This window comes from Heteronotia binoei, chromosome 18 (assembly GCF_032191835.1).
Source record: "Heteronotia binoei isolate CCM8104 ecotype False Entrance Well chromosome 18, APGP_CSIRO_Hbin_v1, whole genome shotgun sequence".
NCBI lineage: Eukaryota > Metazoa > Chordata > Lepidosauria > Squamata > Gekkonidae > Heteronotia > Heteronotia binoei.
The window spans coordinates 48,103,482-48,120,676 of NC_083240.1; the positions used below are offsets into that span (position 1 = coordinate 48,103,482).

Here is a 17,195-nt window from a genome sequence, read left to right on the forward strand (position 1 = left end):
AAAGAACAAGGATTAAGGAAAAGTGGCTGATCTACCTGAAGTGGGCAAAAGAAGAAAAGAAGGCAGACATTCAGTGGAAGCTCCGAGTCCTTTGTCCCTGGCTGGAAGACGACGTATAGACTAAGGGGGGTGGGATGAGGGGAAATATGTTAAATGGAATGAGAAGAAGAGTGTAAGAGAAATGGACAATCAATAATAACAATAAAATATATATTTAAATTTTAAAAAATGCACCATTTGTTATGCTGCCCTCTAGAGGCAGATCTGAGGATGTTGCCTTCTAACATGAGAGGTGCTGCTGAGAAATACTAATTTTATTTTCCTTAAATGAAACGGGGCTGCAATCTCCCATGAAGAATCAGGTCCACAGTTCAGCGGGGCTTGTGGATCCGGTCTTAACAGTGGCTTGCATTCTGCCAACTCCATTTGGTAAGGCTACCTGCACACTGCCTGGGAATAGAAAGAAGTTCGGCCAACAAACAAAACCAAGAATGGATATGACCAAATGCAGTCCCCAGAGCTATAAACTTGGAATGTTTCTGAAAACTGAATTCATGGAATTGAATATAGCACCTTAACTTATTGTAGTTTTAACATATTGTAGTTTTAATTTTATGTAACTGTTTTTTAAATGTATTTATTATCTGTATTTTACAATTGTTTTTATACAATATCATGGTATATACCATGTCCTGTTAGCCGCCCTGAGCTTGCTTCGGCGGGGAGGGCGGGATATAAATAAAATTTATTATTATTATTATTATTATTATTATGGAATGCTTCTTTGATATTGCCAGGGGATGCGTTCATTTAAACCTGCAGCAGACATGTCCATCCACACCATTTCTTCCTCTAAAACTGGTTATAAGCAACAGAATGATAGCAACATTATTGGTTTCCATATGTCTTTATTTGAAATACTTATAGGCCAAGTTTTCTGCACCAAATGTGGACTGATCACTTTGCCCAAAGGTACCCTTTAGATCCAAGGATTTCCAAATATGTTCAGAATTCTGACAACAGGAAGCTAAAGTCAGTATGCAAGCCAAGTCTGTCCATCCCAGCTTCCCAATATCCGACTGCTCCCTGTAGACTCAGCTAGGAATCTTGGCTCCACATTTCACACCGTTCATAACTTGACTGGAGTTTTGCCTTCTTCATAGGAAGTCTTCTGTCTGCCACTAGATGCCCAGAGATCACAAAGAACTTCTGAAGCTGGAGAAAGGAGGGAGGCATTTATTGCCATAAATCTACAAAAGAGGTTCCAATCCAGTCTTCTCCAGTCATCTGTTGCCTTCTTTCCCATCTCTTCTTCTACTTTTGTTTTTTATACTGCAAGGAAATATAACATATAGCAGACCGACAATGTTAGTCAATATAAGCCAACTAGAGCAGTATTCTTGCTTGTTTGGGGGACCACAGTGAGAGGGCTTCTGGAGTTCTGGCCTGATGGACCTTCTGATGGCACCTGGGTTTTGGCACAGAATGTTGGCCCAGATGGGCAGTTGGCCTGATCCAACATGGCTTCTCTTATGTTCTAGCTGTCCCCATTTACCTGAGACATTTCTTGTCTTTCTGGAACTCCTCCCTTTGCCTGTTCCTCTTCAGATCCTAAACAGATGAGGCTGCTTGCCTCTCCAGCATGTCAGTGCAAGGGGAAAGTATTCTTGCTAATGCAGGACGGCAAATGCAGAAAATGCAGCCGGGGGGGGGGGGGGAGTTGTGTGCTTTTTGCATATAATGCAAAATAAAATGGAGATTCTGCCCTGTGCCCCGGGTTGGAGATTCTGCCCTGTATTCTCAAAATATCCTTGAGGCAACACGGGGAAACGAGTTAAATGGTACTGGGACATTCAAATCTCCTGCTTAAAGGGGAGTCTCCCTTCTATAGACCAACAAGCCAGGCAGAGGACTTGGACGAGGCACTCCTAGAACAGATTATAAAGTTTTCAAAGAGATGGGGACACTGTGGTCATGTGAGATTTTAAATACCTGGATATCTGTTGGATATCCAACTCTACTAAAAATGAAAGGTCAAATAAATTCCTGACTTGTCTTGCTGACAATTTCATTTTTCAGAAAGTGGAGAGGGAACAAGGGGATCTGCTATCTTGGACTTGATTCTCACCACCAGGGAAGAACTGGTTGAAGAGGTGAAGGTGGTGGGCACCATGTGATTTTGGAACTGACAGTCTTGGGGGAGGGAAAAGCTGTCACACATATAGGTTGGACTTCAGGAAAACAAACTTTGACAATCTTAAAGTTATGCTGGGTAGAATTCCATGGCCAGAAGAACTTAAGGAGAAGGGAGTTTAAGAGGGGTGGGAATTTCTTAAAAGTGAAATATTGAAGCCTCAATCACAAATGATTCCTTTGAGAAGAAAAAATAGGAGGAGCCGAAAAAAGCCAAGGTGGCTCCATAAATAGCTCTTTAATGACTTGAGAAATAAAACCCCCCACTTTTTTAGGAAATGGAAAAAAGGGTCTTATAACCAAGGATAAATATAAACAAAAAACCAGTGTTTGTAGAGAGAGAGAGTTAGGAAAGCTATAGCTGAGTATGAGCTTAGGCTACTGAGAGGTGCTAAAAACAACAACAACAAAAAGTTCTTTTGTTATGTTCAAAGTAAGAAAAAGAGCAAAGGCATGGTAGGCCGCTTCTGGGGACAGGAAAGTGAAATTGTAACAGATGTTGTCCCCATCTTCAAGAAGGGGAAAAAGGAGGATCCGGGTAACTACCGACCCATCAGCTTAACATCTATACCTGGAAAAGTTTTAGAACAAATCATCAAACAGTCGGTCCTGGAACATTTAGAAAGAATGAATGTGATTACTAAGAGCCAGCATGGGTTTCTCAAGAACAAGTCATGTCAGACTAACCTGATCTCTTTTTTTGAGAAAGTGACTACCTTGCTGGATCAGGGGAATGCTGTAGACATCGTTTATTTTGATTTCAGTAAGGCTTTTGATAAGGTTCCACATACTGTCCTTGTTGACAAGTTGGTAAAATGTGGTTTGGATCCTGCTACCGTTAGGTGGTCTGTAACTGGTTGACAGATCGCACCCAAAGAGTGCTTATGAATGGTTTCTCATCCTCCTGGAGAGGAGTGACAAATGGAGTGCCTCAAGGATCTGTCCTGGAACCTGTTTTGTTCATTTTATAAATTATTTGGATTAAGGAATAGCAGGAATGCTTATTAAATTTGCACATGATACTAAATTGGGAGGGGTCACAAATGCAGTAGAAGACAAGGTAATAGGATGATCTTGACCAGCTGGAAAATAGCTAAAACAAATATAATGAATTTTAATGGGTATCAGTGTAAAGTTCTGCATTTAGGTATGAAAAATAGGTTAGGGGAGACTTGTCTTAGCAGTAGTAAATGCAAAAAAGATCTAGGGGTCTTAATGGCCCCTACACAGAACATGAGTCAGCAGTGTGATGTGGTAGCTAGAAAGGAAATACAATTTTGGGCTGTATCAACAGAAGTCTAGTGTCCAGATCACATGATGTGATGGTATCGCTTTATTCTGCTCTGGTAAGACCTCACCTGGAGTATTGTGTTCAGATTTGGGCACCACATTTTAAGAAGGATATAGACAAGCTGGAATGGGTCCAAAGGAGGGCAACAAAGACGGTGATGTCAAGTACAATCCCCGACAAGGGATTGAACTTGACATCTGTTTCGATCTTGTGGTTCAGTAACAGCTTATTGATTTTCCTAATTTTATTGTCATTGCTGATGAATGGCTAATTGTCCCAAGCATATTCATATATCCAGTGTTTGTAGAGAGAGAGAGTTAGGAAAGCTATAGCTGAGTATGAGCTTAGGCTTCTGAGAGGTGCTAAAAACAACAACAAAAAGTTCTTTTGTTATGTTCAAAGTAAGAAAAAGAGCAAAGAAAAAGATTTGTTCTATTCCATTGTTCAGTGTATTCATCCATGCATTTATGTACATATATTCATGACTGCACTAACCGCTGTATTATAGTATCAATATTTACTAACCTTTGAATATATTCGTCATATTTTTTATGAATTTATGTAGACTAGGAGTGGTAACATATAATGCCATAAATGAGGGCAACTTATTGTTTGTACCAAGGGCCTAATCTTAGCCAATTCCTCACTAGACCTTTAATGGTTGAGCCTGTTCACAAACTGATGTGAACACTAGAATCATAAACTCATAGAGCTGGTTTCTATGATTCCATGATTCAAGTGTAGAATGTCAGTTTGGGGACAGGGCTGGACCAGCATTAAAGGCCTAGTGTGCAACTGGCCCTTGTCTCCCTGGGAACGGAAGAGAGGAACCAACTGAAAAAGTCTGCAAAGCTGGAATATGACCTTGAAGAAAAGTAACAGCAGGGTCTGGGAACTAATTCAAGGACTTTTGAGTGGGTGAGAGTCAGGCGGGAGAAACGATGAGCCGTTAACCTGTAACCTATATCTGGACTGTATCTTTCACTTATTGTCAGTCTGGCAACACAAGTAGTTTTGCATACACCTGCTACAATTGTTTGCTATCTGATTTTTCATAAACGCTTCTTTTGCACCTACTCAAGAAGTCTTCTGATAGATCCTGGGCAAAACCTTCTGATAGATCCTGGGAAAGACCAAGTCCTACAAAGAAAGGCTGAAGGAGCTGGGTATGTTTAGTCTGGACAACTGAGAGGTGATATGATTAACATCTTCAATTACTTGAAGGGCTGTCATATAGAGGTTGGCGCAGAATTGTTTTCTGTTGCCCCAGAAGGTTGGAATTAAATAAAGAGTTTTCAACTAAACATTAGGAAGACTTTCTTGACAGTCAGAGCTGTTCCTCGGTGAAACAGGCTTCCACGCAAGGTGGTGGGCTCTCCTTATTTGGAGGTTTTCAAAAAGAGGCTAGATGGCCATCTGACACCAATGCTGATTCTGTAAATTAGGCAGATCACGAGAAGGGTTGCGCTTAATTCTTGTGGCCTTTTCTTACATGCCCAGGGAAATGCTGTTTGCCACTTTGGGGTCAGTCAGTAATTTTTCTCCAGGTCAGTTAGGCCAGGGATCTTGGAAGGTATTTTTGCCACAGTCTAGGCATGGAGCAGGTGTCACTGGGTGTGTGTGGGGGGGTGTGTGTGTGTGTTATTTGTGAAGTTCCTGCATTGTGAAGAGGGTTGGACCAGATGACCCCGGAGGTCCCTTCCAACTCTATGATTCGATGTTTCCATGTTATACTTCACAATGGCAAGCAGTAGCTAGAGTGCCTCTTTGCAGGATGCGGGTGTAAATTCTCCCCCAGTCCATTGGGGTTAGTGTGCATAGTACATGACTACAAAATACAAGACTATGTCACAATATTGGAAGTAGGGTTAGGGGATCAGCCTTCTGACTCTCATGTGGTAAAATAAGATCTGAACAAGGACCTGAAAAGTGTTAGGATGAGTTGGAATAAAAACTTGAGACGTGCTCCAATGCAACACCCATGGTCAACACCAGATGTGTTCTGTGTGCTACAGACTTAAAATCTAAATCCTTGCAAGGGATTACTCACTTTCTCCATCACCCAATCGGCGTCTTCAATGGCTCTCTTGATAATCTGCTGGATTCTCTCAGGATTGTCTTCATCTATGTGAACTTTGAAGCTCTAAAAAGATTGGTCAAGAAAAGCAACAAAAGCCAGTTAGCGGCCTTGGCTGTTCAGCTACAGAAAGTACAACTCAGAGCTCTGCAGCAATCTTTTTTGAAAGAATGCCCTCCAAGTGTTTGCCTGCTCTCTGGACAGGTGTGCAATTGCAGAAGTCCCGCCCACACTGCACCCTTCACCTTGTCAGCCCTTCATGGCTGCCTTCTCCCCAGCATCCGAATCAGAGGGGCGTTTGTGGGTTTTCTCGTTTTTAAAGTAAATTGCTTTTGCCCTGTAGTATAACAACATTATATATCTAATAGCTGCCCTGAGCTGCTTCGGTGGGAAGGGCGGGATATAAATTGAAATAAACTGAAACATGGCCCCTTTGCGCGGATATATAAATCCACCAATTGGGGCCATATGGGGGGGGGGGTAAACAGATCTTTCTGCAGGCTTGAGACACTCCCTACATCTGCAGAAAATGCTGGAAACAACAAACAATAAATTGGGGGGGGGTAAGTGCCCCCCCTCCAACTTAAAAGCCTGGTCTGCACTTGGTGGGGAGCAGCTGCTGGGGGGCCATGAGAGGGGAGGGGAGAAACAAGGGAGGCCACCGGGGAGTGGGAGGGAAGGGGAGGTAGGGGAATGCCCCCTCCCCCCGGCAAATTTCTTGCGGGTTTCCTCTCATGCAACATTTTAACACTCTATTGCTATGAACTACTAATTACCCAGCCTTCTTTAAAAGTATTTCTTGCTCTTTTTGCAGCAGAGCTTTAAGCGGAAAGATGCAGACTGTTCTTGTCCCAATTGCTATTTGCAGTTGCAATGAAAGAAAGAGAGAAAAGCAGCTTGTGGAGGAACATGCCTGCTCTGGTCTGCAAGCCCCGCCCCGCCCCGTCCTCCTCAGGGGGGCCCCAACACTGTGGCGAGGGGCTTTTACTCTATAGCTGCTGCCACCACTTGACCAATATAGGGATTTCCCACTGAGGGCTCAGGACGCCCTCCTTCCTTTCCCAGCTCGGAGGCCTCGCCTCAGGGCCTCCCACTGCCCAGTGCTTGCAAGGAAGTTTTGTTAACTCCCGGTAGGGTTGCCAATCCCAGTTGGGGCAGGGGTCCCCCGTCAGGGTGATCAGAAAGCAGGGGGGGGTGACTATGCCTCATGGGGTATAATGGATAATCGATCCATGGGTATCGAGAGCACTGGGGGGTGTTTACTGAGGTAGTTTCAAAAGGATGAGACCGGGGGTTCAATTCTATGAGCCTCAAAAAGAAGGTGCCCCCATCCTCCATTATTTCCAGTGGAGGGAAGGCATTTAAAAGGAACACAGTCCCTTGCTAGGAGAAGGGGGAAGTCTGGCTATTCCATTGTCTCCAGCCAGTCCCATTAGCTTTTCTGAAGATGTGCCTGGAAAGCCATCGACTGACTTCCTCCTTCCCAACCTGTAGGGAAAAAACTTTAAAAATGCCAAGTGGAGGCTTGCTGCTTGCCAGCCTCCCTTCAGGAGAAAATGCAATCCGGACACGCAGCCCAGAAGAGTTCAAAACGGCCCCTTTTCTTAGTGAGGCAGGCCTGGAGGGGAAGGAGAAAGGAGGTGGAGGCTGCTGCGTCCTGGAAGGAGACCTGCCCTCTGACACGGGGAAACAGAGAGGCTGGATCCCAGCTGGGCCTGGTCCCCACAGATGCCCAGGGGAGGGGGAGGTGGCAGGGCTCCAGCTTGTGGGCCAGGGAGCTGCTGGGCGAGGCAAGGGCAGAAGTGGCCCCAACCATGGTGGCAAAGGGCAGGCCAGCAGGGCAGCAGAGGGAGGACAGACAAAGAGGAGCCCTTGCTAGCCTACAGAACTCACTGCCACAAAGGAGAACAATGGCCACTTGCACCAATGGTTTTAAAAAAGAGAGGAGTCAAACATTATTAAAACATGAAGGCAATGTAGAACCTCCATGTTTTGAAGCAACATGCCTCTTAATACTGCTGTGGGAAGGCCCAGGCTTGGATGTCTTCTGGGGACAGATCTGATGGCAAACAGGAAGCTGTACTGAAAGGGCCTTAATTCTGATCCAGCAGGGACTTTATGGCATCTTCCTTAAAATCCTCACATTTTCCCCAACCCAAGAAAACAAGGACTTGCAGCCAGTGTTGCTCACAGCCCACTTTTCCGCCAGCCCAACAGGAACAGGGCCCTGGGCTTGAGGGAGTTCTCTGTCTGGAGGCAGCAAGACAATCTCCGCACCTGCCTGATGGCGTGCTTGTAGTGCTTCCGGACATTTGCCCCAGGCAGTTCCTTGCAGCAGCGGAGCAAGTAGCGATACAGCTGCAGCGGCCTCTTGACTAGTTCTGCACCAGGGAGGGGAGCCATCATTTGCCTGCGACAAGGAAACAAAGCGTTGCATTCAGGCTGTGCCAGACTGCACCACCCAGCCCTGCCAGCAAAGCCCCTGCACAATGCAGGAACTTCACAAACGTCTCCCCTCAATGACACTGCCTTGCAGAGTCCCACTCTTGGCCCCTCGAGGTCTGTGCTGAGCCACTGCTGGGGGAAGGTTTTGCCTGCCCTGAAATGGGGTCCCCAAGTGCAGTGCTGCGGATCTCCCACATGCCCTTGAAATGGGCGCACTCAGGCTGAGGCCTGATTTATACCTGCAGCAAAAAGGTCATAAAACAGATTGTCCCCATTCAGTTTCTAGGTGGGGAAAGTGCCCCTGGAGTGCTACCCTGAAACAGACACTTGTACAGCAACTGATGTGCTAGATTTTTGCTTAACTCACAAGGTGTTTTCTGTGGCCTAAAGCAGGGCAGCCCCTTCTCCTACCTCTGGCTCTCCCATCCCATTCTGCTGCCTTCACCTGCCACAGGCAGCCCTAGCAACTGAGACAATCTGCATGGGTCCCACCCCAGCTTTAGTTCCTGTGATTGCATCATGGAGCAGAGAAATGTGCATTTGATGAACACAGTTCATTGATATTCTTGGAGCGATGCACACAGGTCTCTGCCCCAATGTCTGTTCAGAGAGCTGGCCGCATGAAGTTATATGGACTTAACAGTTTCAGTTGGGGGTGAAGAATCACACAAGCCAGAGGCATGAAATATCTTTGGATCCTGGTTGCCATGGACCCAGTGGGGGAAGAATGATCGAGTATGCTTTAAAAAAAACCCAGCCCCGTAACTGTAGAAGACATGTCAACTTTTCTCTCTCCTCCACTGAGCAAACACTCCTTCACCCTCGAGGCCTGGAGAGACATCATGCCACATTGAAAGTGCTAATCAGACATTTCAGAAGTTTACCATTCCTTTAACAATCAGCCACCATCTGTTACAATCTAAAGTTAGCATTTAGAGAAAATGCCATTCTATTTTGCTCAGCAAATAATAATGAAGGTGTGGGATGTAACACGAACCTCACATGCCCGGGGGCTCCCTGGCACCTGCTTTCTGGGGTGCTGCTATGAGCACAGTCTGCTTTCTGCAGAGGCACAGATTCAGCAGCAGAGTGCCTGCTCAGTTCTTGGGAAGTCCAGAATTTTGTCCTCTCTGTCTGCTGCTGGTTAAATAACAAGGACACCAAAGACCACAGTGGTCATTCTTGTGCATATGTAACCTTGGACCAACTCTATGGTTCTTGTGAAAATATGGATAGCATCCATTCAACTGCACTAAGAAAGATCAAACTAAATCAACAAAATTGCCTAATTTGCAAGAGAAGAAATGGAAGGTGCAATAAGGAAAGGATTGCAGCTGAAATTCTGATTCTGATTATCCTGGGCACTCTGGTGGATTTCGTTTGATCTCTCTGTTGATCAGATTTTGTCCATATTTTGTGGCTTCAAAGAAGCAGGTACACATACTCTGGTATTCTATTTGGTGTACTGCTTATCATTCAGGATCCTTTATTTCTTTATACAATTGACTTTTGAGATTACTTTTTTCCACTCATCTTTTTCTGCTTGCTGAAGAGTGTGACCCCAAGAACCACCACCGGAGTAAGAGGAGACAGAACTCGGTGACTTTTCGACCCAGTTCAAGGTGGCTTTGAGGATCAGAATGGTTTGCATGTAGATAGAATGCCCCAGTCTTAATCTCCAGTTAGAGAATCTCAGGTATCAAATCTTGAAAAATACTCTGCTGGAGACCCTGGAGAACGGCTGTTGGGAGCTTGGTGGGCCAGGGAAGGGATAAAGTAACTTCACAGACTCAAAAAAAAAAAAAGGCCACGGAGCTATGAGAACAGCCATGGTGCTGTGGCAGAGCACCTGCTTTGCGTGAAGAGGGCCCCTAGTTCAGTTCCTGGCATCTCCAGTTTAAAACATCTTGGGAACCTGGAGAGCAGCCACCAGTCAGAGCAGACAACACTGAGCCTGAATGTCAAGGCAGGTTTCCATGTTCTGGCTACGGCTCATGTGAGACATTTTCACACACTGAAATGAGAAAAACAAACCCACACTCATTCCTGTCCTCTATCTTCCTTTTTTACTAATGCTTAGTAAAACCATCATGATTATTTAAAGAAAGAGACAACTGGGGGCAGGGGATGGCAGAGGCCTATAAAATGAGGCCTGGTGTGCTGGATGGCCCCCTCCCCTCAGAGTCGCCCAACGCAGCAGAGGGGGTGCCTGAGGAAGGCTCCTTTGCATTTCTCTTCATACAGCACTCAGCTGATCTATGGAATGTGCTGGCTTTAAAAAAGAGATTGGAGGGAAATTCATGGCAGGTGGTTCTATCTGCAGCTATTAACGCATCAAAGCAAAACGGAGCCTCCTTGTGCAGAGGCAGCTGCATGGAGAAGGGCATTTAGCTCCCCAGGTTGGATTCTGGATTGTTGGTCTCAGCTGGCAGCGCAGCTTCTCAAGGTCGTGCTCATAGGAAGTCCCTGTGTATGTTTTGGGGTACATGCAGAATACTGCATACCCTGCAAGACTTGACAGGCCTGATTCACACCTGATGGAATAGGCAGAGTATAGAAGAACATAAGAGAAGCCATGTTGGATCAGGCCAGTGGCCCATCCAATCCAACACTCTGTGTCACACAGTGGACAAAATTTTTTATATATACACACAGACTGTGGCTAATAGCCACTGATGGACCTCTGCTCCATATTTTTATCTAAACCCCTCTTGAAGCTGGCTATGCTTGTGGCCGCCACCACCTCCTGTGGCAGTGAATTCCACATGTTAATCACCCTTTGGGTGAAGAAGTACTTCCTTTTATCCGTTTTAACCTGTCTGCTCAGCAATTTCATCGAATGCCCAGAGTTCTTGTATTGTGAGAAAGGGAGAAAAGGGCTTCTTTCTCTACTTTCTCCATCCCATGCAGTATCTTGTAAACCTCTATCATGTCACCCTGCAATTGACGTTTCTCCTAGCTAAAGAGCCCCAAGCGTTTCAACCTTTCTTCATAGGGAAAGTGTTCCAGTCCTTTAATCATTCTAGTTGCCCTTTTCTGGACTTTCTCCAATGCTATAATTTTTTTTTTTAGGTGCAGCGACCAGAACTGCACACAGTACTCCAACTGAGACCGCACCATCGATTTATACAGGGGCATTATGATACTGGCTGATTAGGGATCCCAGATCCAACCACTGTCCTCTGCAATGTGCAAATGTGTTGGAGGTCTTGTGCATAGGATGCAAAGCAGCCCTGTGGTTTAGGAACCTCTGAAGCTGCCTTCTACTGAATCAGGCCCCACTGGGTCCATTGAAGTCAGTATTGCCTCCTCAGACTGGCAGCGGCTCTCCAGGGTCTCCAGCTGAGGCTTTTCACGCCTACCTGCCTGGACCCTTTTTAGCTGAGAGGTGCCGGGGGTTGAACCTGGCACCTTCTGCTTAGCAAGCAGATGCTGTAGCATCCCTCCCAATATGGGAGCTGCTGGCTGCAAAGTGCTGGGGTGGGGAGAGGGGGGGGGAAGGGGAAGGAAACCCTGCTGTTTGCAAACAAGGTTCTTGACTCCAAAGTTTTGGGGCTGGCTTCCTGCACTTGGCCACATCCAGAGCCCCCGTTTCTGCTTCTACCCCAGAAAGCCGCTGAGAAGCAGCAGGCCCCACGGGGGGCGGAAGGGGGCCCCTGGCGAGAGACCGGGCGCTGCTGCCAAGCAAGGGCGAGGAGAGCGGGCCCGCCCACCTGGGATGCCAACAGGCCTGGAGACAACTGCCCTCTTCCTTCAATCAGCGGGGGCGGAAGGGCTGGCAAGGGCCGCGGGAGCTTCTCGTGGCACGGCGGCCAGGAGCCTCCCCGAGGTGTTCCCCAGGCGGCTCCCCCCCCGCCCCCGCGCACCAGCCTCCCGCCCTCCCGCCCGCCCTCCCGGGTACTCAGCCTGCCCTCGGCTCGCCGCGCCCTCCTGCTCTGCGCACCTGCCCGCCCCCGCTCGGGGCGCATGCTCACTCGCGGCCGCGCACTTCCTTGCAGGAGCTAGAGGCGGCCAAGGGCGCCCCCTGGCGAGGGAACTCTTCCTCCGCCGCCCGCCCGCTGGGCCAATCGGCAGCTGGCCCTCCTGCTGCTGCCGCCGCCGCTTTTGAAGCAGAACTTCCTCTGCGCCCCTAAGCTTCGTGTTGTAAGGAGATCCAGGGATGCCCAACATGCAGTTCGGGGGACGGATCAGGCCGCTGGAGGGCTCCTATCAGGCCCCCGAGCAACTGGATGTCATCTGCTTCCTTCTGCATAACGGCTTCCTTTGCAAGGGTTGCTCAACTGCACAGCAGCTACAGAGCAAAACCTCTATTTTCTCCTTTGGCTGAGGTTCCTCCCTTGGAGTGGAAGGGGAGGATGGACAGCTTGCTTTGCCAGGCTCTCTCAATTGCACAGCAAAGCTACTGAGCCTCTTTTCCTTCTATTGGCTGAGGCTCCTTCCCCTCCTGGTCCCCTGGGGAAGGAAAGAGCCAGAGCTTCCTTTGTCCAGTTTCTGGATCCCATGGGAGAAATACAAAGAAAGCACCTTTAAGACCAACAAGTGCTAACGTTTTAAGCACGTTTTAAGTTTTTAAAAATATATATATTTAATTGTATCTGTGTCCTTTAGAAAGTTTATACCTCTGCTACCTAATCTTAAATAGGTACACACATGGCCTGGCCCCAAAAGGCCTCATTTATGTCAGATCCAGCCCTCATAACAAATGAGTTCAACACCCGCCTTAGGACATTCTCCTGGCTGGGAGGGAGGGAGGGAAGAAGCCCCCCTCCTCCAACAGACCTGAGCTGGATTCTGAGTTCAGGATTGTTGCGCAACTCAGGGTGGGAGGATGGAGGATTTTTAAATTGGATGGATGGGTGGGTAGGTGGGTGGGTGAGTAGATAGATGATGATGATAGATAGATAGATAGATAGATAGATAGATAGATAGATAGATAGATAGATAGATAGATAGATAGATAGATAGATAGATAGATAGATAGATGTATTCACTAAACTGACTTTGTCAATTCAATTGATGGCAAGGAAAGATAGTTCGGTATAAATGTGTTGTGTCTTCAAGGAAAGTCAATTTGAAGTGAAAGAATGCAGTGTTGCCATCCAGGAGTCCCTCTGCTTGGATTTTGTTTGCTAGATCAAGTCTTTATGGCTAGGCAGATACGTTAGTATTTGTTTGGAAAATCTCCACACACACCTTCCCGTCAGCATCATGCCTTTGGCTACTTGGAGCAGCAGCAGAAGCCAAGAGGCGAGGGTGGGGGTGGGAAATGCCCTGGTCTGGCTGGGGGACTAGTTAGCGACTCTGTGTGTGTCGTCTGATGGGGGGTGGGGGTCGGAGGGCTTCAGCATTCTCTGAGCCCTCAGTCTAGACAGAATTGCCCTGGTGGTGGTGGTATTAAATTTATAACTGCCTTTTCCGGAAGGGCTCAGGGCAGTGCACAACACATTAAAATACAGTACATAATTTCTATTTACAGTAAAATCAGCCGTACTAATTGATAGCATACAATTGTGGTTTATTCCCTCCCTTCCTTGTGCAGATCAGGGGAGGAGGCCAAAGGAGAGCCGTGTGTAGGCTGCTGCTGTGTAGACTGTTGCTTAGGCCCTGCAGAACTGAGTGAGAAAGAAAAGAACATAAGCCTTCGTAAGTCTCTGATTAGGAGAGGAAAGAGTTGGCCCTTACCCATGCCGTCCCCTTTCCCACTTGCTTCCTTCCACATAAGCTCCTTAACAGGCTGCAGTAGGGTTGCCAAGTCCAATTCAAGAAATGTCTGGGAACTTTGGGGGTGGAGCCAGGAGACTTTGGGGGTGGAGACAGGAGACATTAGGGGTGGAGCCAAGATCAAGGTTGTGACAAGAATAATTAAACTCCAAAGGGAGTCCTGGCCATCACATTTAAAGGGACGGCACACCTTTTCAATTCCTTCCTTCCATAGGAAATAATGAAGGATAACGGCACCTTCTTTTAGGGCTCATAGAATTGGACCCCCTGGTCCAATCTTTTTGAAACTTGGGGATTATTTTTGGGGAGAGGCACTAGATGCTATATTAAAAATTTGGTGCTTCTACCCCCCAAAAACAGCCCCCCCAGAGCCCCAGATACCTGCGGATCAATTCTCCATGATTTTCTATGGGAATAAATCTCCATAGGGAATAATAGAGTTCCCAGCAGACATTTCCCTCCCCTCCCCCCCGCTTTCTGACGACCCTGAAGCAGGGGAGGGTCTCCAAACTGGGGATCCCCTGCCCCCACCTGGCGAATGGCAACCCTATCAGCAAGCCAGTGAGGTGGATTAGGCTGAGTGTGTGTGTTTGTCTGTGTCCATTATAAAGTTTATATCTCCCTGACCTCGCATTATAATTTATGGCACACCTGGCCGGACCAACAGTCAAGACCCGGCCTTCATGGCAAATGTCTAGAACTTCATCTCTTCTCCTCAATTTGGCTCAGTTCTTCTGACTCACTTCCTGAAAACGGGATGTGGCATGGGCATCTGCCTGCCCCACACTTTCCAAAGTGAACACAAAAGCACAAAGTCATTGAGCTTCTACTCTGCCATCTCTCTCCTCTTTCTATAGCAGTTCCTTCATTCCTGTGTCATACAAAGGCTCCACTGCTTCTCTGAGTGGTTTCTTTCTCTGGATATATTTTTAAAAATGTTGTTTGTCTTGATACTTTTAGCAACCTGTTCCTCAAAATCTCTTTTGCAATGCCTAATTATTGACTGACACTTCTTTTTTCTTTTCTTTTTTGCAAGCGCCCGCGGTTCGTCCTGTTCAATTCACTGGGACAGCACTTCTACTTGTTAAAAAGAAGCGTCTTCACTTTTCATAGCTTCCTTTAAGCAGGCCTTCTTTTAGATTTGGCATTGCCTTTCCCAACCTGCCGAATGCATTCTCTTTGGGCTTCAATTAGTGTGGTTTTAAATAGCTTCCAAGCTATTTCCTCTAAGGATTAAGTCTCTTTTGTTTGCCCTTCAGCTTCCTTTTTACTACTCCTCTCATTTGAGTAAAGTTCCCTCTTTGAAATTTTCACCATTTCAAAGCAAGCATTACAGCTTTGGACATTAGGGGTAACTTTCCATTGACCAGGATGCTGAACTTTATAGCATTGTGGTTACTGTTCCCAATTGGTGTAACAACCTCTACATCTCTTGAGACTTGCCCAGAACCAAGTCCAAGATCACTACCTCTCTGGCAAGCTCTGTGACCAACAGAATTCCAGTACAGTCATTCATTGTGCCTAGGAATCTGATTTCTATAGCATGACCTTAGCACGTTTACCCAGTCAATGTATAACAAAAGTCTCTGCTTTAGTCCCTTCCCTTGCTTCCTTCTCCACCTGAAGATCAGCTTCAAGAGTTTGATCAGGTGGATAAAAGCACCCACCCACCTCACACACTTTTAAGTCATCCTTAGGGCCCAGTATTTCCACTCATATTGCTTCTCTTGAGGAATCAATTCCCCGGATTAGGGTTTGTAGAGTCTTTCGGGATCAAGTGCCGTGTTCTACTAAAGAAACGTCTGGAAGGAAAACTTTCTCCAGTAGAACACGGCACTTGATCCCGAAAGACTCTACAAACCCTAATGATGTTACCAGCTGTGAAAACCTGAAATCTTTGATAATTCCCCGGATGTTTTTTAACTTAATTGATTCTATGCTCTCTTTGATATACAACACCACACCACTGACCCATCCCACCTTCTACCCAGGAATGACTGTATCCCACAGATTTCCCCGTTCCCCCATATTTTTAAGATACCTATATCTAAATTGTCATTGAACACCAAGCACTCCAGGTCCCCTACCTTGGCTCAGATAATTCTCGCACTGGCATACTGACACCAATAACATGTTTTCTTCTCCAGTCACCCTCGCTCCCTCAGCTCCTTAGTCGCCACGCATGGCCCTCATTCACCATCATGCCCTCACTCCCAAGTTCTATTACACTCCTGTCAGTATTACCTTGAGGGTTTATACAGTCATCCCATTGAGCTGATTTGTCCCAAAACAGAGACTCCCCTGGGATTTGTTTAACAGCTGCTTTCCCACCTTTTCGATATCAATTGCTAGCAGCATGGTTCCCTTTTGGTCCAAGTGAAGCGTGTCTCTTTTGTACAGGTTTGGCTTGTCCCAGAAAGCTCCTCAGTTCCTAACAAATGTAAACCTTTCTAAAGCTCCATCATCTTTTCTCTTCCCTCCTCCTCAGACCTCGAGGCCCCTGGACCTTGGGACTCTTACTCTTCACAGCAGCAGAAGATCTGTCAGCAAAGGACTGATTCTGTTGGAGAGTCTTGACGAACTGTGGAAACCCAGTGGGGAGCATCACCCTTCTACTTCTTACGTCAGCAAACAACAGACAGGCAAATGAGAAGGTTTAATATTAAAGTTTTATTAATTTTGGGAAGGGGCCCTATTGGGTTTAATTCTCGAAATGTTTTTCGTATTCTATCAGAACGGTTTTAATTGTGTTCCTTAACCCGAACACCTAACGGGTGATCCCTGCTCGATGCTCAGAGGAAGGCGAAAAACCTCCAAGAGCTCTGGCCAATCTGCCCTGGAGGAAAATTCCTTCCCGACCCCAGAAAATGGCGGTCAGTGCTACCCTGAGCATGTGAGCAAAGACCAGAAACTGCCATGCCATTGCCTGTGGCTCGCTCTGGCTAATCTCCTCCTTCCATACATCCCCCGGTTCCTAAGTACCAGCCTTGAAGATCCCATGGCTGTCTTTCCTGTGGTGCCAGCAGCAGCTGGCCCATGCCCTACACACTGGCCAACCAACAGACAGGTCCTTCTTGAATTTGGCCAGTAGCTTTGCCCTCTCCAGGTATGGCCAGAAGCCTTCCTAAGATTCCTGTGGTCACTAGCAGATGCCTTCTTCTTCTTGGTTGGGTCAAAATTCAGTTTTGATGAAGAAGTACCGCCTGTTCCCTTTGGCTTGTGGTCCCACAGCTGACAAAGCCACATCATGTTTCATATGGACACATCGTGCACTGTGGTTGTATAGCACTGAAGTTGGGGGACGCCTAGGGTTGCCAAGTCCAATTAAAGAAAAATCTGGGGACTTTGGGGGTGGAGCCAGGAACAAGGGTGTGACAAGCATAATTGAACTCCAGGGGAGTTCTGGCCATCACATTTAAAGGGACAGCACACCTTTTTAAATGCCTTTCTTCCATAGGAAATAATTAA

The 17,195-nt window shown here is 46.7% G+C and overlaps 1 protein-coding gene across 6 annotated transcripts; it reads right to left on the minus strand.

Moving 5' to 3' along the window:
- Positions 1-891: 891 nt before the first annotated feature.
- Positions 892-12,084, minus strand: LYRM9 (LYR motif containing 9). 6 transcript variants are annotated; one of them, XM_060259366.1, is made up of 5 exons: positions 11,720-11,860; positions 9,004-9,143; positions 7,839-7,971; positions 5,535-5,627; positions 892-1,332 (listed from the first exon to the last, which is right to left on the minus strand). In XM_060259366.1, the coding sequence occupies exons 3-5, from the start codon at positions 7,965-7,967 to the stop codon at positions 1,315-1,317; spliced, it is 240 nt and encodes a 79-aa protein (XP_060115349.1). In that variant the 5' UTR covers positions 7,968-7,971; positions 9,004-9,143; positions 11,720-11,860; the 3' UTR covers positions 892-1,314. The 6 variants fall into 6 exon arrangements, with proteins under 6 accessions (XP_060115349.1, XP_060115350.1, XP_060115348.1 ...); XM_060259367.1 differs by lacking the exons at positions 9,004-9,143; positions 11,720-11,860 and adding an exon at positions 11,981-12,084; XM_060259365.1 differs by lacking the exons at positions 9,004-9,143; positions 11,720-11,860 and adding an exon at positions 11,950-12,084.
- Positions 12,085-17,195: the final 5,111 nt, after the last annotated feature.

Bases quoted from the DNA above. Each gene is read 5' to 3' on its own strand.
- LYRM9 (XM_060259363.1), bottom strand. From the start codon at position 9,896: ATGCCAGGAACTGAACTAGGGGCCCTCTTCACGCAAAGCAG. The intron at 7,972-9,855 runs GTGCTCTGCCAC...TCCTTGTCGCAG, and splicing joins GCCCTCTTCACGCAAAGCAG to GCAAATGATGGCTCCCCTCC. The intron at 5,628-7,838 runs GTGCGGAGATTG...CAATCTTTTTAG, and splicing joins ACAAGCACGCCATCAGGCAG to AGCTTCAAAGTTCACATAGA.